General features: G+C 42.7%; 1 protein-coding gene across 2 annotated transcripts in view; it reads right to left on the reverse strand.

Annotated features, from left to right (window-relative positions):
• Positions 1–444: 444 nt before the first annotated feature.
• Positions 445–24120, reverse strand: part of BCL7A (BAF chromatin remodeling complex subunit BCL7A) — a 60364-nt gene continuing 36688 nt past the window's right edge. For both annotated transcript variants that reach the window (XM_063964471.1, XM_063964470.1), the window contains 3 exons: positions 8762–8926; positions 6223–6341; positions 445–3839 (listed from right to left, as the gene is read on the reverse strand). In XM_063964471.1, coding sequence (XP_063820541.1) covers positions 3765–3839; positions 6223–6341; positions 8762–8926 — 359 coding nt within the window. In that variant the 3' untranslated portion in view covers positions 445–3764. The remainder of the gene's footprint in view (positions 3840–6222; positions 6342–8761; positions 8927–24120) is intronic.

Genomic DNA, 24120 nt, shown 5'->3' on the forward strand with positions numbered 1-24120 from the left:
TGCATGCACACACACACAGCTTGTTGTTGGAAAGGTAACGTGACCAAGCTATCATTAGGATTCAGTATTTAATTCAGAAGGTAAAAAATAAAAATTGTATTTGTGTTTTGCTTCTGTAGATCTCTCCATTTAGAGATACACACTCACTAACAATTAGGCTTCTAGTCCACTAAATATGGTCCGGATGTAATGCCACCCAAGTTCGGCGGCCGTGAGGGGCTGCAGGCCAAACTCAGACTTTTTTTTTTTAAAGGGGCCATCAATTACAAGGCAAAACCATGCCTTGTAAGTAATTGCCCCTTTAAAAAAAACACCCGAGTTCGGCCGACATCCTGCACGGCCGCCAAACTCGGGCGGCATTACATCCAGGCCATGGTTTCCGTAAGATTGTTGGATTTGCCTTGATACAACTATTTATTTACAGATAATATAAAAAGACAAAAATGCACCAATATCAGCTTTATTTTCAGGTTTGGTTTCAGTTTTGTCATACAGTATATGATTATGACAGGGACAGGTGATATTATATAGTTAACGTTTAGATTTACAATTTCATGGGTGCTTGCAATAACGGACTGGCTTATAATTAGGTAGCCAATGGGAATCATTTAAAGTTATCATTGGCCAGGATACAATCACTACCCATTGTTATGGTATCAAATAGCATAAACTGCAGCCTATACCTATATCAGACAAAACACCTGTTCTCACTGAGACAGGCTTACTGTATTTCAGAATTGATGGTAACCTCACTGCAAGCAATATTCACCTCCCCTTACAGAGAAACTTGTTATAGAAATGACATTATTTGCACAAAACAAATTTAATTAAACATACCATTAACCCCACTTCAGAACACACCCGTCACTGAACAGATATTGCCATAAAGTCTCAGATTTAACAAGCCTTGGAAAGTGATAAGTTATCAACCAACCAGCTCCTAACTCCCATGTTACAGGCTGTGTTTGAAAAAAAAAATGACAGTTAAGAGCTGATTGGTTGCTACTTCATCCCTGTGCAATTTATCACTCTCCAAGGCTTGATAAATCTGGGCCAAAATGTTATCAAAAGCACTCAAATTGAACCAGGCTATTTTATTTTTTTAAACCATTCTATGATCAGACAAACCAGTAAAAGGCTCCATGCAAAGATTTTAACATTTATTTCCAAGTGTTTGTGTAAAGTGGTTATGTGTTATAATGCCCAATCTCTTAGCACAAGGATGTGTTCTTTGCATTACTGTATACGAAATGTGTCGAACCACAGTGTATCCTCTATCCTAGCTATACTACTAGTTGTGGCTGTGTCTGGCAATATAAAGAGGGAGCGTTGTGACTTTGGGGGAGAGGTATCAAACAATCTAAAGAATGGAGAACTGGATCAGTGGTGAAGCTGCTTATAGCAAACAACCAGCTTCTAACTATCATTTTATAGATTAGAATGTACTTGATTCATTCTAGTTAACTGGCTAATTTGTCCGCTTTTTAGGAGGTTTAATACATTTCCCCCTTAGATTACTATAGCCAACACAAGGATTATAGATTAGGTGATATGTGCAAGTCTTTGCATTCTTGATAGTGGACCATGCAAGGTACGTTCTCACTCTGACACCGATACTGGTGAAGCAGACACAGTGCTGTAAACAACTTTAGTGTCAGCTTTTAGAAAATGTACATTTAATGTAAAATCTTGAGGTATATTAAGAATGATGGAAAGGACTCCATGAACGCTCCACAATCCTGCAGCATCAAATTCTACTTAAAGAACTGGCAGCAAATATGTAACACGGACATTTTCCAGACACGTTACAGAAACAGGCTATTCAAAAGTTTGCAGAATAGAAAATGGAAGAGAACAGTTTTTAGGTAGAAGTGTGTGAATTTATATAGATGAAACTATTTGGAGTTTAACAACAGTCAGTCTTCGCTCCAGCATCTTTAATAATTAGTTTACGGAAGAAAATACTGAGTAACAGGTAGTATTTAATGGTCTATGCAAGATCACAGAATTAAAGTTACACATAGAACGCAAAATGCATGTTTATCTTTTTATAGGGAATGTATAATTAAAAAGAAAAACATAACTGCATGGAATGCTGAATGCTAAGGTCTATCCCATGCAAAATATGCGAGACATGCCAAATGTCAACCAGGGTGAGTGGAAGTAACTTCATTACAATCTTATGAAGCCATTTTCATGTTATGGAACGCAGAAGGGAGGACTGGCAGCTCTGCAGTTACATGATAAAATGCCCGTTTATAGACAGAACTGGCAAGAAACGTTCCTTGGAATACATTTATTGGCTAGAAAATGACTGCAGCCATCCAATAAGTTAACATGTATTGTCATTTTGTTTCAACATAGTGTATTGTGTATACAAACATTAAGGAGATAGCACCACTAAGCTTTCTAGAGTCCACAAGAGCAATTCAGACAGCCTTTCATGGCGCTGGACTACCAATTTAACGTGATTTGGAAAGACTAAGAAACATTTTCTGAATAATAAAACATAATTGCAAACTATACATAATCAGGGAAGGAAAATACATACTCTAAAAGCTAGCAATTAAATATTTGATCTATTGAACAGTAAAGCCACACACTGTAGAATAGTGCTGCTTTTCATGGAATGGAACCGTATGTACACAAGACTCACACAGGCAGTGCTGTAGCCTTCTTATAAATCATAATGCTATTACCCACCCATACATTAGCTCTTTTCCAGTAGCTGAGACAGTTTCCACAATTTGAAAGCATTGACATAATCTGAAGATATAAATCAATTTAAACTGTTGGAATATATATATATATATATATATATATATATATATATATATATATATATATATATACACACATACATACACACACATTTTTTTTATACGCAAATTAATATATGTAGCATAAAAACCAATCCTGCTTTGACTAAACACATGATCTTAGAAGAAACCACAAAACTAAAAACATATAAAAATCAATTTCTTTACAGTAAAAAAGAAATATGGATGAACCATTGACTAGAGCACAATGTAAATATTAAATGAGCTGCCTGGAACAGAGATATAGCTAGTTACATTGTACTAAAGTTGTGTTTCTATAACACGTAAAGAAGTACATACAAACTAGCAGACGCAGGTAGAGGATGTGGAATGCATGGACTTGGATGGGAAAGTTTGTAAATGAAAGCATTCAAATAGGGGCAAAAAAAAAAAAAATGATCACCTCAACTCCACATGTGAAAATGGCTTATCCCAACTTTGCTACAAGTGTTAGACTTTACCTAAATAAATTCACCCACTTATGTGGATCTTTATTTAAAATAATAATTCTAGATCAAAAAGGCACAATAACAAAACCAGAATTATGTAAATTCACGTGGAGGCTTACAACTGAACAGGTACCATCTTTAAATATCTTACATGTTAAATAGCAAAATGGAAAATATATATATATACAGCAGCAACACAAATGTAAAAACGACTACAGAAAACAGTGCGTAGACCCTCCTGAGTGTTTACATCAACTACTTCAACAGACTTTCCTTGGTATTCTGAGTTCTCACAGAAAGACTTCAGCTTCCTCAAGTCCTGGCCTCCTATCCAGGCATTGTCAGATTTTTGCTTTGTAGGTTGAAAAAGTAGAGTCCTATTCTCATTGAAGAGACAAAGATACTTTAAGTAAGGCTGTCCTATTGTTGCAATAACCAATGTACCTTACAGTAAACAGACCCCAAATAAAATAAAAATAAAATTGAGCTGGATAGTCTACATTGATTCGGTGTTCTGCTGCGAACTGTCACCTTTCGTCTTTTTGCACGGAGGGGCACCATCATCAGAATCCTATATCATGAAAGGGGGGGAATTGCAACAGTTATTGTATGTGTCATATGTTAGCGACAATTGTTTTTTCTTTAGAAGATAAAATAGATTAACTGGCACAAAATAGTTTCCTCTGGACTAAAAGTCACGGAGATCAATTAGCTGAGTGACTAACTGCTATGCACTAATAATGCAAAAAAATAAAATAAAAATAAAGTTCCAGTATGAAAACTATATAGATTTGTAAATATAAATGTTACAAAATATGTTCATCCATTTTTGAACTGCTGAGGTAGTAAGCACAGGGTTGTTTCACTCTGGCTTGCAATCCTTACTGGCCACAAAGCAAGTCTAAGATGTGCTATCACTTAGGGATCCTCAAGGGTATATGCATTCAGTATTCTAATTACAGTATTTCCTTCAAGTATAAAGCCATTTTTACTGTAGTTTTTTGTTCCTCTCCTATCAATGGCTTGAAACGTTCTGCTGTCCTAGTAGATAGCTGTATCACGAATAGCGGATTAAGGGGTCTATTTACTAAGCCTTGGATGGAGATAAAGTGGACGTAAATAAAGTAGCAGCCAATCAGCTCCTAACTGCCATGTACAGGCTGCGTTTGAAAAATGACAAAAGAGCTTATTGGCTGGTACTTTCTCTCTGTCCACTTTATCTCCTCCCAAGGCTAAGTAAATAGACCCCTGTGTTTGCGATTTTCTTGACAGTTACGTTTGAAATTTCTAGTCAGCGCTATCAGGTCTCTCCACACTTTTAAAATAACAAACACAAAATAACAATGTATGAAATTTCATAGAAATTGTGTTTGATCCGATATTTCTGCATTAGTTTGACAGCGCATCAGTGCTGTCTTCCACCAACTCCAATGATGTGGCTTTCCTCTGTACCTTCATCCCCTCCTTACGTCATGAATCTGCCCATACATGTATGACATTTAGGAGGCCAAGTCCCTACCACCTACAAGAGGAGCATTCTCACATTGAGCACCCTATGCAGCTATGAATACAATACAATAACTGCCATTACTTACTGGCTACAGGCTGTTCTATCCATGCCCAGTCCAAAACTTGGTGCACATGGCTTAACAGTAACCACGTACAAACATTTTCATAACGTTCTGTTTAGAAAAATATGAAGGAGACAAGCAGAAAATGTATAGGAACTACTGGAGCAGGCCTAGGTAGCTTCAGTCAACATCTCTCTCGCTGAGGATTTTCTTGCCCCAGTAATGAACTTCTGAGCTGAACACATTCGAAAGTCGATATTAGTATTTTTTACGCAGTAGCCTCTAGTTATACCTTTTCTTCAGAAGACTAACCTTTCAGGGGGGATAAACTAAAAAAAAAATAAAAAAAAAAAAAAACCACCCACACACACATTGGTCTTTCTAACATGGAATATGAAATACTGGTTCTTGTGGTTCTTGCTTCTCCATATACAAACAGCAGAAAGCAGCAGACTATTGGGGGGGAGATGTACTATGCAGTGAAAAGAGTGGAGAAGTGAGCCAGTGGAGAAGTTGCCCATGGCAACCAAACAGCATTGAAGTAACATTTATAATTTGCATACTATAAAATTATACAGAGCAGCTGATTGGTTTCCATGAGCAACTTCTCCACTCTTATCACTGATTAGTACATCACCCCCTATATGTGGTTTTTTTTCATACAGATCACCAGACAATAACTACTTAGGGACTACATCATTTGAAAGAGGGGACTCTCCTGAGTTTACTAAAGCTAGGATAGGGTAGATCTTACCCAAACCTACACTCCTTGATGTTTTCAGCGTGTAGACTTTATGGTCTGGCAATCAAACTGACCACCAACTTTTAAAAGGAAGCACAGTGTTTGAAAGAGAGGACTCCCCCCCCTTCCCCCTTTCCAAACAGGTGCACATCTAACATGGTAAGTGCCAGGATGGGGGTTAATAGGGACTTTCAGCTGACCCGTCCCCTACTTGTGATATCATTGCGATGTATTGTACATAAACCAATGTAAAATACAAAGGGTAACCACAGTACCCGCATAACAAAATTGTACAAACAGAAAAAAGGTCAATAAATCCATTAGACTAGGCTATATTTTTTTTTTAACTTACTTGAAGTCCTTAAATGCTGAAGACTAGTGGGACTTGTCTTCAGCAATTTTAATGTACATGCTAAAAAGGCGTCAGACATCTCATTAACACTCAAGTTTTTAATTAACAGAATGGATAAAGACAGATCACTAAATCAGACCTAGCCGTTGTACAAGGTTCAATAGGATACAAACAGTTATTTTCTCCAATTGGTTAAATATACATTAGTCAAAAGCATAAACAGATATTTTTCATAATTATGCCCATTTGTAAAATGGACATTTAGTTGACCTACCCATTTGGTCATTACCTGAGAATGTTTAGAGGTCTCTGCAGCAATCTCTTTATCAACTGAAGTTTGTGTCTCTGTTTTCTCTGAACTGGCTAATGAACTTTCAACCGATGACTGTGAATTTTGTCCTGAAGTCACTACAATGGTTAAATAGAAAATGAATGTTAGCCCAGAGCAGATCATTCTCCGGACATGTAGACTTTAACCGACAGATTTTTGCTCTTTTTTTTTCCCCACCAGCAGATTTCAGTTCAAAGAGTAATGATTTATTACGTAGTTTACCCAAACACATTTTATATATATTTTTATTATTTCTTAACAGGGCAAGCTCAAAATAATTAAACCAGAACAAAAATGAAATCGTTTTCCATGACTGACGACTAATGTATACTAAGTACAGCCTCTAAAGTTTACTCCACAACTTAACTGGCTACTTGTCATGTGTACACTATTTAAGTTCTGAAGTACAGGTGTGTCCTCATACGGCCCAATTCAGCTCGTCAGGTCCAGTGCTACTCTGCTTACGACAAGCGTCTTTTCCGCCCGACTATGCATCCTAATTGCAATTCAATAAAACGGCTTCACGAGATTGCACTGATCAAATTTCTACATCTGTGCGCTAATGAGTATATGAAGTGACACACCCCCCTTTTTTTTTTTTTTTTTTACTTCAAGGTCCTGGGTTCTTCATCTGCGACTTCATACATATTTAAAACTAATTCCTGTGTGGTTAAATTTGCCGCCAAACGTCTCTGCTACAGATTGAGAGGCGTTTCCCTGCGTCTGTGGTGCAAATTTAAAGAAAGTCTCTACACTCACTCAGGCCACATGACATAATGAGGACTCATCTGTAGTTCTAGAACTAAAGTACTCAGTTTAGTTTATTCTGAAATGTCACTTGGTTTTAAATACCCGCTGCATGGAGAGATGTTTACTTTGCTGACCTGAAACATATTAATGACAGAGACAATGAACAGTGGTGTTTGCTGTCTGTATATAACATTAATTACTGTTTGAAATGCTTTCTCCTAACAAGCAAAGTAGCCAGCTATTCATTCTATTTATGCAGTGCAGTATACCTTGTGCAGGAGAGGAGCACAGCACCCTAGGGCTAGCTGGTTCCATTTGCTACATCACAGATGTAATGCAATATTTACTATACCAAGTAGTACAGACAATACTTGCTACCAAAGTTGATTACAACTATTGCGGCTGCTTAGATGTACCTAGCTAATGTAGAAAAGGAGAGAAAGAGAACATTTTGTTTCAGTATATAGGGTTAGGCTGCTGGAGGGGACAGTTAGGGTTAAAATACTCACCAGTATCTGTCAGAATACTGATCATCAGGATGCAGCTGCCAGCATTCTGTAGAGATCCTGACCGCTGGGATTCTGATACCACTCAGTCTACCTCCAATCTTTAGCCCGTGGATTCACAACTCCCAATACATAATATATTCAGGATTTCTTTAATCATGTACAGATGATTTAATCACATCTGTTTCCAAAGACAGAAATCCTGAAAACATGACCTGTTGTGACTATATGAAGATTGGTGCTGAAACCACTGCTCTAGACTATAAGCACTCGTGAGCAGGGCCCTCCTCCATCCTTTGCAACTTTGTGTAACCTGTAAGTGCTAGTTCTGTTTTTACATATGTCTATCACTTCAGATTTTTGTGGCAACATACCAATAAAAGATTATGGGGTATATTCAATAAGAGTCGGATCCATTCCGACATGCAGTTGTCGGAATGGATCAGACAACCCCTATTCAATGGACGGCCAAATATTGCCTGTCGGATTTGGCCGTACACAGGCTCCTGTCAGGCCGCTGCGGTCAGCGGCCACGCTGACGACAGCGGCCAGGGGAGCAGAGATCGGCGGCCGTGAGCGGGAGGGGCTGGCTGCGGGGGACGCTGCAGGAAGAGAGGCGCTGCAGAGATCGGCGGCCGGCGGGAGAGGCTGGCAGCAGGGGAACATGTCTGCGGCAGACATGTCTCCTGCAGCCAGCTTCCCCTGCTGGCAGTCGATCTCAGCTCCCCAGCCGCCCGCAGCACCGCTCCTCTCCTCACCTCAATCCGACTTGTTTTCAAGTCGGATTGAGTTTGCCGGAAAGGGGGCCAAAACCTGTCGGATTTGGCCCCATTTCCGACAGAAGCACGTGGATCGGCGTCTGTTCCGCCGAGCCACGTGTTTTCCGACAAGTCGGGAATTCCCGACTTGTCTGAAAAAATCAGCCCCTATTGAATAGGTCGGAACCCCTTCCAACCTATTTCTGTTGGAAGCTGCCGTCTTTCTGACAAGACGGCAGCTTCCGACAGTTATTGAATACACCCCTATGTCTATTGTAGTTATTATGTAAACCCCAATATTGGCTACACATGTCCAAGTGTTTGGAAACTGGCTCAAAATCACTACTTATACTGTAATTTAATGTCAGTAATGCCTTATGACTAATTCTGATACATGTATTCCTTTACATGATGGCTGAAAACACAATGCTACAATATATAAGGATCTCGTGTTACAATGACAGAGAATAGGGATCACAGCACCTTCAGAGTCCTGGTGTTCACTAGCATTAGAATGGGCTTCCTCAGATTTCATCTCCGTACTGTCTGCCTGTGTGTTCAGGTTGTCAGGGGCAGGGCTGCAATTACTGCTGTTCTCCTGCTTAACTGGGGATGCATCAGCTATAGAGCTCTGGTTGCTGTTGTCATCTGAAAAGAGAGAAATCCTTAATAACTTGGTCATTCATCAAAATGCTGCACTGCATGTATAGAATTTGCTATTAGTCATAAAACATGTTTTGTTATCCAAATACAGTAAAGTGTTATAGACTTATGAGCGGAATGATTTCACACAGAGAAAAAGATAAAAGAGGAAATCAGTCCCTGTAGAGCTTTATCTACCGATTATACAAAGGACACTCTTCTGGGAAGCAAACCATTCACCTGATACTAGCAAATCAATAGCAAGAGTGACCTGTTCATACAGACCATGCAACGCTTAAAGAAGTATTTGTTATCTAATGAAATAAATAGAAGTGTTAATTTAACTTCATAATCATAGGTTTTAATTCACTTTGCTCCTCAGACTACACAAGAGTACTAGAACATAATTAAAACAGGATTTAATAAAATCCATTTCCAGGTATTGCAAGCATGAAGGACACAGCTTTAGCATTCTCTGACAGCAAAACACTGTCAGGGCATGCTGGGATATGTAGTTTCACAACAGCTGATGGGCCGCAGTTTGGACATGCCTGGGTTAGAGCAACATAGGTTTGCGAAGACCTCAGCTCCTTGTGGTGCAGCAGTGGAGTAATAGGCTGACTCATGTTTTGCATTTAGTAGCCCTGTAGTGGATAGCTTTCTATAAAACCACTAAAAAGACGATTTTAATTACCTACCGGTAAATCCTTTTTTCATAGTCCATAAGGGATACTGGGGACATTTAGTACGATGGGTATAGAGGGGGTCCAACGGAGCCGGTGCACTTTAAATTTCTTCAACAGGGTGTGCTGGCTCCTCCCCTCTATGACCTCCCCCACAGCTTAGTCTAGGAAAACGGTGCCCGAAGGAGAAGGACATACTTGAGAGGAAGATATAACAATACAAACAGTGGTGAGATTAAAGAACCAACACTCAAACAACAACTAGCAACAGCTAGTGAAACCATAAACAGCAACAGCTGATAGAAATAACTTCAGCTAAGAACAATAACTTGCAGGAAGTCTCAGCATAGAAGCAGGCGCCCAGTATCCCTTATGGCATACGAGAAAATGATTTACCGCTTGGTAATTAAAATCCTCCCTTCTCCATCACCATAAGGGACACTGGGGACACACAGCACGACGGGGACGTCCCAAAGCTCCGAGAATGGGTAGGAACGTGCTGAGACACCTGCAGCACGCATGTCCAAACTGGACATCCTCTGCAGCCAGGGTATCAAACCCGTAAAATGTGACAAACGTGTTTGTCCCTGACCAGGTAGCGGCCCGGCAGCGTTGCAAGGCCGACACACCCAGGCGGAGCCCACAGACCTAGTGGAGTGGGCTTTGATAGACCGAGGAATAGGCAATGCCACAGAAGCGTGTGCCTGTTGAATAGTAAGCCTAATCCAATGGGCTGCTTTGAAGCAGGACAACCCTTTTTGACAGCATCATACAGCACAAAGAGGGAATCCGATTTTCTGACAGCAGCAGTCCTCTTGACGGAGCTCCCTAACGTCTTTGCCTGGGCGGATTCCCTCCGGACGCTGCCCTATATGGCAGTCCTCTGCCTCCTCTTAACCTGAGACTGCAGCGCTGCTCCTTACTTCTCCCTCCAGCTTGCCGGCTTTACGCGCCTGCCGGCCTGCTATACTTGTACCGCAGTTGCCTTGTGCTGCGAGCTTGTCTCTCGGTGACTGCATAGTCCACACGCCCGCCGCGGGTGCGTGCTGTCTGGGGAGGCCCTTGGTAGTGGGATCGCTGCAGAGGTGTGGAACCGGGGGCCCTGTAAACAAAGCAGCTGAAGACTGAGTGCTGACGGAGGGACTTTGCCCTCATTGCTCCGGAGACTCCACTGGACGCCCATTGGACATTAGCTGCCCTACCTGGTTGACACTAGTCTTTGATTAAATTGTGGCCACGATTTTAACTACTGCTTACATTTATCTGCGGACTGCAATTCCCCGCCTGCAAGGACTGAAGCCGCGGCGGCCCTGGGCTCCTTACAGAGACTTGGGTTGGGGACGCGGACCTGAACGATCACGGCAGGCCGCCCACTTGTTGTACATATCTGCCGACAGCGGACCCTTTACAGAGGCTGGGGTAGTGTGATAAGCAAGATTGCCGCAGCGGAACGGTTGAGGACCCGGCGAGCATGTGGAGAACTAGCTTCTGACTGCCCCGCTGCCGAATCCTGTGTGAGACTGCCTGCTGATCTTTGGCTGTGTGCTTCCTGTGGGGACCCGTCAGCCCTGTCTCCCTCCTATACTCCCGGCACACACACAGAGAATCAGCTCCTAACTGCCCCGCTGTAGACTTCCATACGAGATCGTTTGCTGGTCCTTGACTGTGTGCCTCCTGCGGAGACCCATCGGCCTCGTCTCCTCTCTGTACTCCCTCCTATACAAAAGGTGCCTGCCCGGAGTTACCCGCCTTGTTGGACTTTTACTACTAAGATCCATAAACCTGTCGGTCCTCCCTTCCCCTCTGCCTGGGATTGCTGACGTCTGATGCTTAACCCTGGGACTCCGTTGCCACCCGAGTGAGCCTTCATTACTCTGTCGCTTGTTGTAACCTCTGGAGGGAATCCTAGTGGCCACAGGCGTTTCAACGAACTGCTGATCCCCCAACTCGCTAACCTGGTTTGTTTCCCTTTTTCTGATTAACCCTGCTAAAATTCTTATCCCTTGACTTGATCCCGACCCTCCTTGTGTGTGTGCCCCCTTTCCTCCTTGAATTACCTATTTCTCCTACCCATCTGTGCATACTTTTCCCTACTTGCTTACCTTCCCTTTCATCCTCTTCTTTAACGTTGCTCTCTCACTGCCCATAGGGCTAATTTCCCCCCCCCCCCCCCAGGACTCTTGTGCTGGACTCCATCTATATAAAACACGAACTATATCTGTTCTAAAAACTCTGTTCAGGTTTTCACTCACATATATAATTTTTCCCCCCTTCTTTTCCTTTCCCATTATATATATATATATATATATATATATATATATATATATATATATATATATACACTAATATTACTTGACCTTGTAGCAGCCTTCGTAGCCACCTAGTGGCCATTTTGCTGAAAGATTCTATCAGGCCTATACCTGTATTAGTTACGATTGTAATATTTATTGCTGCCATCTTGTGGCCATTCTGTTGAATTACCTCAGTTTAAATAGCTGATATCACATTCCTATTATTGGTATATTGTAATCTGATTTTTCACACGGTTTGAAATTTCTACTCAATTTACCATATACTTATATTTTATATGTTCACTTATTGAGTTTCTTTGACTTCTGCTGTGTATTTTATTTATTTAATTTTTTTTTTTTTTCATTTTCTCTTTCTTCTACTTGTCTATTCGGGATTAGTAGAATATTTGATTCTTGTTATTATTTTACAACCAGCTATCCTTCCCAGGATTTATATTTTTATTATTCATTCAGGGACTTGTAGTCTGTCTCAGTTATTTTTGGGAAATATTGTCTTTGATAATGTTATTTCCTGATTGCATTCTCTAAAAATTCCAATGTGACTTTATTTTCAATATATCCTTCAGGGGGATTGTACCCTACTTCTGAAAATGTACATGGTCTAATTATATTTTGCTGGTGAGCTCCATTCACATCTCTCGGGCTAAAATTATCTGATCCTACTAATTCATGGAGAAATTCTTGACTTCTCAATCTCAATCTAGGTTCATGCTCAGGAATACTCCAGATACAATTGTTAGGACAAAATCTCAAACAGGGCGGATCATCCTCCCAAGACTCACACCACACAGACAATGGCTGCGTATTCTGACCCGGTCTTGCATTTAGACTCTTCAGCTCCGATTTCTCAAACTGCCCGGGAAATTCTATCTGTACTTATGCTACACATTGATAAAAAATTGGACGAATTTAAAGATTCGTTTCAATCCACTCTACGGGAAGTAGCTTCTAATACTTCAAGAATCTCAGAATTGGAACAGAGGGTGAGTGATGTTGCGGATTCGGCCCTGGCCTTACAATCCTCGGCTGACTCTTCCATCACTATGGTCAGGGAGCGCCAAGGAAAATTGGATGACCTTGAAAACAGAAATCACAGAAACAACTTGCGATTCATTGGAATTCCCGAACAAGTGAAACCATCAGTCTTGGGAGACTTTGTGTCATCTAAACCACAGGTTCTCAAACTCGGTCCTCAGGACCCCACACGGTGCATGTTTTGCAGGGCTCCTCACAGAATCACAAGTGACATAATTAACTCCCCCTGTGGACCTTTTAAAATGTGTCAGTGATTAATTAATACACCTGTGCACCTGCTGGGTTACCTGCAAAACATGCACTGTGTGGGGTACTGAGGACCGAGTTTGAGAACCACTGATCTAAACTGACACAAGCCTTACACATTTCTGATACAATAGAGTTCCCTCAAATTGAACGGGCACATAGGATAGAGATGGAAAGGGAAGTAACCAACACCCGCCCCCGACCAGTGGTATCCCGCTATTTTGACTTTAGGACTAAAGAAATGATATTGAGAGCATACAAAAGACAAGGTCAATTGGTCCTTGATGGTCACCGTATTTTAGTATTCCAAGAGTTTTCACTGGCAGTAACTCAGAAGCGCAGAGCTTTTTCACCAGTTTGTAAGTTCTTGGTGGAATCACAAAAACGGTTGCACTTCTCTACCCTGCCAAATTAAGGGTTACGGATAATGGGCGCACTATGACATTTGGTGATCCTGAAGATGCTCGCAAACATTTGTCTTCTCCCGCCTCAATGAGCTCACCAGCTCTTTCTACGAAATCACCTAATCGATAAGGTGAATTATTAGTCTCATTTTTAGAGTAACCTCATCTAGTACCTAGATGTTATGTTCTACTATTCGTTAATTCCTCTTGAGGTCTCACATTGTACCTATTATATGTGTACAGTTTGTGAGGGGGTGCTTGGTTGGCTCTAGTGATTTCGCTGGGGCCCACCAGTTTACTTTCTGTTTGGAAACATTTTGGAGAGGTTAGAACACATGTAAAGGTCTCAAGGTTTTCTTTTTGGTTACTTTTCCGTGATGTACCTTTTTTCTTTTTTTTTTGCTGACCTTATGGTATGGTATGGTATGGTATGGTATGGTATGGTATGGTATATCTCCCCCTATGGTGTTTCTTTTAACACAGTTTATGTTTCCACGAATGTGTTTATTTGTTATGTTTATTCTAGATCTTACAAAGAAATGTCAGGTCGGCTTTGTTGGTCCCACTGGAGCCCACAAAGTTTTTCTATGGTTTGGAAAAAATTTGAAAAGGAGATTGAAGCATGTTATCATTAATGTTAGTTTACATTTTACATTCAGAATTATAATTCTACACGTTTTGATCCTTCCTCTGTATGTTACAATATGTGTGATTTGGGGTCTTGAGATCATGGCGAAATCCAGAGGGTTGCTCCCCACTTGCTGGGATGGGGGGGAAGGAGGGGGGGTCTTCTTATTTTCTGAAACTCCTTACTGGCTTTTGGAACAAAATTGGGATTGGATAATGTCACATAGCACACATTCTTTACCTTATTCATCTCCCTGTGATTCACTTAATTGCGTCTCGTGGAACACTGGAGGACTTAATTCTCCCATCAAATGCAAAAAGGTGATAACTCACTTACACCGCCTCAACCCAGATATTATGTTGTTACAGGAGACACATTGGAAGATTGGAGATGGCTCATCCCTTATGGCTAATTGGATCAGTGACTGCTTTTCAGCCTCCTATATCAATGAAACTAGAGGTGTTGCGGTTCTTTTTGCACATCGCCTTTCATATACAGTTCTTGATACGGTATCAGATCCTAACGGGAGATATATTTTGATTGATAAGATTGGTGACACACCATACACAATTTTGAATATATATGCCCCAAATACCCAGGTATCAGACTTTTTAAATCAAATTGTTCTTTTATTGCAACAACGGGAAACGTTCTCGCTCATCATTGGTGGAGATTTAAACACGGTTAAAGATCCAGTGTTAGATAAGTCTCCTGCACCCTCTAATTTGCACTCCCCCTCGTGGACAGCTCTTAATACATTCATGTTGAATTTACAACCGATTGATATTTGGAGATTGTTCCACCCATCAGATAAGACTTACTTTCCATTCTGGCGTTCACCATTCAGTTTCTCGGATAGATTATTTTTGGTTGCTAATAATTTGGTAACGGAGGTATGATCTGCCAATACCGCGGAAATAGTAATTTCTGATCATGCCCCTATCGAGTTTTCATTTAAATTACCAGCCATGGGCCCCTTACATCGTTCATGGAAATTCCCAACATCTCTCTTTCACTCGGAACAATTCCGTGATTACCTAAAATGTCATTGGCTAGATTATGTAGATAATATAGCCCATTGGGATGACCTTATTTTATTTTATTTTGTGAGGCATCTAAAATCGGTAATGCGAGGTCATATTATTTCGTACGTATCCCAGCGTAATAAATCACAGAAAAAAAACAACACTCTTTATACGACTTTACAAAAATAAGAATTTACTTACCGATAATTCTATTTCTCGGAGTCCGTAGTGGATGCTGGGGTTCCTGAAAGGACCATGGGGAATAGCGGCTCCGCAGGAGACAGGGCACAAAAGTAAAGCTTTCCGATCAGGTGGTGTGCACTGGCTCCTCCCCCTATGACCCTCCTCCAAGCCAGTTAGGTACTGTGCCCGGACGAGCGTACACAATAAGGGAGGAATTTTGAATCCCGGGTAAGACTCATACCAGCCACACCAATCACACCGTACAACTTGTGATCTAAACCCAGTTAACAGTATGATAACAGCGGAGCCTCTGAAAAGATGGCTCACAACAATAATAACCCGATTTTTGTAACTATGTACAAGTATTGCAGATAATCCGCACTTGGGATGGGCGCCCAGCATCCACTACGGACTCCGAGAAATAGAATTATCGGTAAGTAAATTCTTATTTTCTCTATCGTCCTAGTGGATGCTGGGGTTCCTGAAAGGACCATGGGGATTATACCAAAGCTCCCAAACGGGCGGGAGAGTGCGGATGACTCTGCAGCACCGAATGAGAGAACTCCAGGTCCTCCTTAGCCAGGGTATCAAATTTGTAGAATTTAGCAAACGTGTTTGCCCCTGACCAAGTAGCTGCTCGGCAAAGTTGTAAAGCCGAGACCCCTCGGGCAGCCGCCCAAGATGAGCCCACCTTCCTTGTGGAATGGGCATTTACATATTTTGGCTGTGGCAGGCCTGCCACAGAATGTGCAAGCTGAATTGTATTACACATCCAACTAGCAATAGTCTGCTTAGAAGCAAGAGCACCCAGTTTGTTGGGTGCATACAGGATAACAGCAAGTCAGTTTTCCTGACTCCAGCCGTCCTGGAACATATTTTCAGGGCCCTGACAACATCTAGCAACTTGGAGTCCTCCAAGTCCCTAGTAGGTGCAAGGCACCACAATAAGCTGGTTCAGGTGAAACACTGACACCACCTTTAGGGAGAGAACTGGGGACGAGTCCGCAGCTCTGCCCTGTCCGAATGGACAAACAGATATGGGCTTTTTTGAGAAAAAAACCACCAATTTGACACTCGCCTGGTCCAGGCCAGGGCCAAGAGCATGGTCACTTTTCATGTGAGATGCTTCAAATCCACAGATTTGACTGGTTTTAAACCAATGTGATTTGAGGAATCCCAGAACTACGTTGAGATCCCACAGTGCCACTGGAGGCACAAAAGGGGGTTGTATATGCAATACTCCCTTGACAAACTTCTGGACTTCAGGAACTGAAGCCAATTCTTTCTGGAAGAAAATCGACAGGGCCGAAATTTGAACCTTAATGGACCCCAATTTGAGGCCCATAGACACTCCTGTTTGCAGGAAATGCAGGAAACGACCGAGTTGAAATTTCTTTGTGGGGCCTTCCTGGCCTCACACCACGCAACATATTTTCGCCACATGTGGTGATAATGTTGTGCGGTCACCTCCTTTCTGGCTTTGACCAGGGTAGGAATGACCTCTTCCGGAATGCCTTTTTCCCTTAGGATCCGGCTTTCCACCGCCATGCCGACAAACGCAGCTGCGGTAAGTCTTGGAACAGACATGGTACTTGCTGAAGCAAGTCCCTTCTTAGCGGCAGAGGCCATAAGACCTCTGTAAGCATCTCTTAAAGTTCCGGGTACCAAGTCCTTCTTGGCCAATCCGGAGCCATGAGTATAGTTCTTACTCCTCTACGTCTTATAATTCTCAGCACCTTAGGTATGAGAAGCAGAGGAGGGAACACATACACCGACTGGTACACCCACGGTGTTACCAGAACGTCCACAGCTATTGCCTGAGGGTCTCTTGACCTGGCGCAATACCTGTCCCGTTTTTTGTTCAGACGGGACGCCATCATGTCCACCTTTGGTATTTCCCAACGGTTTACAATCATGTGGAAAAAACTTCCCGATGAAGTTTCCACTCTCCCGGGTGGAGGTCGTGCCTGCTGAGGAAGTCTGCTTCCCAGTTTCCATTCCCGGGATGAAACACTGCTGACAGTGCTATCACATGATTTTCCGCCCAGCGAAAAGTCCTTGCAGTTTTTGCCATTGCCCTCCTGCTTCTTGTGTCGCCCTGTCTGTTTACGTGGGCGACTGCCGTGATGTTTTTCCCACTGGATCAATACCGGCTGACCTTGAAGCAGAGGTCTTGCTAAGCTTAGAGCATTATAAATTTACCCTTAGCTCCAGTATATTTATGTGGAGAAAAGTCTCCAGACTTGATCACACTCCCTGGAAATTTTTTCCTTGTGTGACTGCTCCCCAGCCTTTCGGGCTGGGCTCCGTGGTCACCAGCATCCAATCCTGAATGCCGAATCTGCGGCCCTCTAGAAGATGAGCACTCTATAACCACCACAGGAGAGACACCCTTGTCCTTGGATATAGGGTTATCCGCCGATGCATCTGAAGATGCGATCCGGACCATTTGTCCAGCAGATCCCACTGAAAAGTTCTTGCGTGAAATCTGCCGAATGGAATTGCTTCGTAGGAAGCCACCATTTTTACCAGGACCCTTGTGCAATGATGCACTGTTTTTAGAAGGTTCCTGACTAGCTCGGATAACTCCCTGGCTTTCTCTTCCGGGAGAAACACCTTTTTCTGGACTGTGTCCAGAATCATCCCTAGGCACAGCAGACGTGTCGTCGGGATCAGCTGCGATTTTGGAATATTTAGAATCCACCCGTGCTGTTGTAGCAGTATCCGAGATAGTGCTACTCCGACCTCCAACTGTTCCCTGGACTATGCCCTTATCAGGAGATCGTCCAAGTAAGGGATAATTAAGACGCCTTTTCTTCGAAGAAGAATCATCATTTCGGCCATTACCTTGGTAAAGACCCGGGGTGCCGTGGACAATCCAAACGGCAGCGTCTGAAACTGATAGTGACAGTTCTGCACCACGAACCTGAGGTACCCTTAGTGAGAAGGGCAAATTTGGGACATAGAGGTAAGCATCCCTGATGTCCCGGGACACTATATAGTCCCCTTCTTCCTGGTTCGTTATCACTGCTCTGAGTGACTCCATCTTGATTTGAACCTTTGTAAGTGTTCAAAAAAATTTTTAGAATAAGTCTCACCTAGCCTTCTGGCTTCAGTACCACAATATAGTGTGGAATAATACCCCTTTTCTTGTAGTAGGAGGGGTAATTTAATTATCACCTGCTGGGAATACAGCTTGTGAATTTTTTCCCATACTGCCTCCTTGTCGGAGGGAGACCTTGGTAAAGCAGACTTCAGGAGCCTGCGAAGGGGAAACGTCTCGACATTCCAATCTGTACCCCTGGGATACTACTTGTAGGATCCAGGGGTCCTGTACGGTCTCAGCGCCATGCTGAGAACTTGTCAGAAGCGGTGGAACGCTTCTGTTCCTGGGAATGGGCTGCCTGCTGCAGTCTTCTTCCCTTTCCTCTATCCCTGGGCAGATATGATCTTATAGGGACGAAAGGACTGAGGCTGAAAAGACGGTGTCTTTTTCTGCAGAGATGTGACTTAGGGTAAAAACGGCGGATTTTCCAGCAGTTGCCGTGGCCACCAGGTCCGATGGACCGACCCCAAATAACTCCTCTTCCTTTATACGGCAATACACCTTTGTGCCGTTTGGAATCTGCATCACCTGACCACTGTCGTGTCCATAACATCTTCTGGCAGATATGGACATCGCATTTACTCTTGATGCCAGAGTGCAAATATCCCTCTGTGCATCTCGCATATATAGAAATGCATCCTTTAAATGCTCTATAGTCAATAAAATACTGTCCCTGTCAAGGGTATCAATATTTTTAGTCAGGGAATCCGACCAAGCCACCCCAGCTCTGCACATCCAGGCTGAGGCGATCGCTGGTCGCAGTATAACACCAGTATGTGTGTATATACTTTTTATGATATTTTCCAGCCTCCTGTCAGCTGGTCCTTGAGGACGGCCCTATCTATAGACGGTACCGCCACTTGTTTTGATAAGCGTGTGAGCGCCTTATCCACCCTAAGGGGTGTTTCCCAACGCGCCCTAACTTCTGGCGGGAAAGGGTATACCGCCCATAATTTTCTATCGGGGGGAACCCACGCATCATCACACACTTTATTTAATTTATCTGATTCAGGAAAAACTACGGTAGTTTTTTCACATCCCACATAATACCCTCTTTTGTGGTACTTGTAGTATCAGAAATATGAAACACCTCCTTCATTGCCTTTAACGTGTGGCCCTAATAAGGAATACGTTTGTTTATTCACCGTCGACACTGGATTCAGTGTCCCTGTCTGTGTCTGTGTCGACCGACTAAAGTAAACGGGCGTTTTAAAACCCCTGACGGTGTTTTTGAGACGTCTGGACCGGTACTAATTGTTTGTCGGCCGTCTCATGTCGTCAACCGACCTTGCAGCGTGTTGACATTATCACGTAATTCCCTAAATAAGCCATCCATTCCGGTGTCGACTCCCTAGAGAGTGACATCACCATTACAGGCAATTGCTCCGCCTCCTCACCAACATCGTCCTCATACATGTCGACACACACGTACCGACACACAGCACACACACAGGGAATGCTCTGATAGAGGACAGGACCCACTAGCCCTTTGGAGAGACAGAGGGAGAGTTTACCAGCACACACCAAAAACGCTATAATTATATAGGGACAACCTTATATAAGTGTTTTCCCTTATAGCATCTTTTTTATATATTTCTAACGCCAAATTAGTGCCCCCCCTCTCTGTTTTAACCCTGTTTCTGTAGTGCAGTGCAGGGGAGAGCCTGGGAGCCTTCCCTCCAGCCTTTCTGTGAGGGAAAATGGCGCTGTGTGCTGAGGAGATAGGCCCCGCCCCTTTTTCGGCGGCCTCGTCTCCCGCTCTTAACGGATTCTGGCAGGGGTTAAATATCTCCATATAGCCTCCGGAGGCTATATGTGAGGTATTTTTAGCCAAAATAGGTATTCATTTGCCTCCCAGGGCGCCCCCCTCCCAGCGCCCTGCACCCTCAGTGACTGCCGTGTGAAGTGTGCTGAGAGGAAAATGGCGCACAGCTGCAGTGCTGTGCGCTACCTTTAGAAGACTGAGGAGTCTTCTGCCGCCGATTCTGGACCTCTTCTTACTTCAGCATCTGCAAGGGGGCCGGCGGCAAGGCTCCGGTGACCATCCAGGCTGTACCTGTGATCGTCCCTCTGGAGCTGATGTCCAGTAGCCAAGAAGCCAATCCATCCTGCACGCAGGTGAGTTCACTTCTTCTCCCCTAAGTCCCTCGTTGCAGTGATCCTGTTGCCAGCAGGACTCACTGTAAAATAAAAAACCTAAGCTAAACTTTTCTAAGCAGCTCTTTAGGAGAGCCACCTAGATTGCACCCTTCTCGGCCGGGCACAAAAATCTAACTGGCTTGGAGGAGGGTCATAGGGGGAGGAGCCAGTGCACACCACCTGATCGGAAAGCTTTACTTTTGTGCCCTGTCTCCTGCGGAGCCGCTATTCCCCATGGTCCTTTCAGGAACCCCAGCATCCACTAGGACGATAGAGAAATACTTTTTCCCTATATGTAAATAATCCTTCAGAGGAGATATTTACTGCATACACTCAAGCTATGGGGTATATTCAATTAAAGTCGGATCCATTCCGACATGTATTTGTCGGAATGGATCCGACAACCCCTATTCAATCCCATCTAAAATTCGACTTTTTCAAGTCGCATTTAGATGGGACCCAGAGGAGGAGGGGGGGGGGGGGGCAGCCGCAGGGGGACAGCCGGCGGCAGCCAGAGGAGATCAGTAGGATGTCACTCAGCTGCCCGACCTCACGGCAGCTTCCACCCGGTTCCAGCAGCGTGCTGGAGCCGGGTGGAAGCTGCCGTGAGGTCGGGCGGGTGAGTGAGATCCAGCTGCAGCGCTACGGATCTCCTCTGGCTCCCGCCGGCTGTCCCCCCGTCTCCCTGCGGCTCATCCCCCTCGCCCCCTCTGGGTCTGCATCTCAGTCCGACATCATTTTGATGTTGGACTGAGATGGTCGAAAAGGGGGCCAAAACCTGTTGGATTTGGCCCCGTTTTCGACATTAACACGTGGATCGGCGGCTATTCCGCCGATCCACGTGCTTTTTGACAAGTCGAATTTATCGTCTTGTCGAAAAAATGTGCTAAATATTGAATATGTCGAGTCTGGATTCAACCAAAAAAAGTCAAAAACTGCCGTCTTTTCGACAGACGGCAGTTTTCGACCTTAATTCAATATACCCCTATAACGTTACTGGATAATTTTTTTATGACCCAAGCAGTTACGTATAGACTTCACAAAAAATAGATATTATAGATGGGGTACGCAACTGGGACGCTTATTGGCCTCTTTGACCAAAACGTATAAACGTAAAAATCATATTGTTTCCATAAAAAAAAGATAATACCTCCTCCCCCTGATGCAAACCCCTGACATTTCGGAGGCTTTTCATGATTATACTGTATTCTGCTGACCCTCTGGTCCCGGAATCCCTAGAGGCTATTATACGGCACTCTAAATTACCTAATCTGACATCTGATCAAATGGAATTTTTGTATTCAGATGTAACTGAAGAGGAAATTAGTTTGGCAATATCCTCTCTACACACTTGTAAAACACCTGGACCAGATGGTTTTTCTGGTGAATACTTAAAACTTTTAAAACTGGACATTACTCCTACTTTGTTAGAACTTTATCGCCACATACATAAATCTTGTCCAGTTTACCCTTCTTTTAACAGTGTATTCACAACTTGAATCCCGAACCCAGATAGGGATCTGACATTGCTTGGATCTTATCGCCCCATTACCCTATTAAACGTAGATTTTAAAATTCTTTCTAAAATATTTTCAACCAGATTACAATCTTTCTCCTCTTCCCTCTTTACACCACATCAACTGGAATTCACACGTGGAAGACATTCCGTTAAAGGTATCCGTACGGCCATAGCTTTGTTTGTAGCAGCTAATAATAATCCTACCATTCCTAATATGCTCCTGAGCCTTGATGCTCAAAAGGCATTCGATACGGCGTCTTGGACGTTTCTATTTAAGATACTCTCAACTAGAGAATTTGGCCCTCACTTTATTAATTTAATAACTTTCTTTTATAACTCCCCTACCACCTCTTTTGATAAATGGTACAAGGACCGATCCAATCATTATGTCCTGAGGTACCCGTCAGGGATGCCCTCTTTCTCCAATATTATTTAATTTATCTCTAGATCCCCTGCTCAGGATTATAGATTCTTGGCCTGTATTAAAGGGCATACGCATTGGGACTTCCGAAACAAAAATTACAGCCTTCGCTGATGTCCTAATTCATCTATCAAATCCTAAATGCTCCCTACGACCTCTCTTAGATTTGATTGATAGGATGGGATCTGCCTCTGGATTTTTTGTTAATCTCGAAAAATTACAAGCTTTTTATTTTAAACGAGGATTCTACCATCAAAATTGGGCTGGGCACTTACCTTTAAAGTGGGCAAAAACGAGACTCCCATACGTGGGTATTCTTCTTCCTAAAAACATATCTAATTTGTATGATATCAACATCACAAAAATAATCTCACAGATCAAGGAGGGGATTGAAGGACTGAGCCATCTTCAACTGTCTTTCCTGGGTAGAGCTAATATAATTCGTATGATTTATTTTCCAAAACTTTTATACCCATTACAGGTTCTTCCTATATTATTATCCCGAACAGATTTACTACAAATAACTTCCCTTTTTTGAAAATGTATTTGGAATAACAAACGGGCACGAATTGGATTGATAAAACTGTCAACCCAAATCTAATGGAGGAATTAATTTTCCTGACATTGTTTCATATAGTTATGCAGCCCATGTCCGTTATATTAAGGATTGGTTGCATACTGAGCAAACATATACTGATACGTTCCTGGAACATCATTTTATTCCTACACGAACAGCTTTTTTTTTTTTTCTTTTTACACATAACAGACGCAGAAATACCTTTAGATCTGACCAACAATCCTCCTCTTCTCACCACTAGGAAAGTATGGTGGTTGTTACGGCATAAATATAAAAATTCACCAAAATTTCTCCATATATCTACCCTTTTTACAGAACCCAAATTTCCAAAACGGTGAAGCCGCTCAACCACTCTCTTTGTGGAAGTCGGAGGGACTTTGCAGAATAGACCAATTAATTTATTCGGATTCACACAAACCGCTCTCATACTTAGATGCTGTAACTAAATTCACATTTCTTTGGTCCTCACAACCTTGCGTTTCTTCAAGCTCAACACTATGCTAGTCAGATTTCAAAACTAATCCCGGCGGGTGATTGGGGCAACTCTCTGGATAACATGTTGTTAAAATCGCCCTTGTCTAAAGGGGCTATCTCCATCTTATTATAATTGTCTTAGAACCTTTCTGGAACACTCTTCCCTCAAAACTGGTATTGTTGCTTGGCTAGAACATTTCTCATCCCTCACGGTGGAGAATTTGTTAAAAAATGTTACAAACCTCGATTGCCACATTCCCGCCTAAATATACAGAGATGTACCTTAATATTTTTTATCGTTCATACATCTCGCCACATAGGGGCTATATAATGGGTCTCATGGACAATCCCTGTTGTCCTAAATGTGGACAACAGCCCGCTGACCTTTTCCACTGTTTTTGGGCGTGTCCCTCCCTTAGACGATTTTGGCTAGTAGTCTGGCGTTTTG

Source organism: Pseudophryne corroboree, chromosome 1 (assembly GCF_028390025.1).
Source record: "Pseudophryne corroboree isolate aPseCor3 chromosome 1, aPseCor3.hap2, whole genome shotgun sequence".
Lineage (NCBI taxonomy): Eukaryota > Metazoa > Chordata > Amphibia > Anura > Myobatrachidae > Pseudophryne > Pseudophryne corroboree.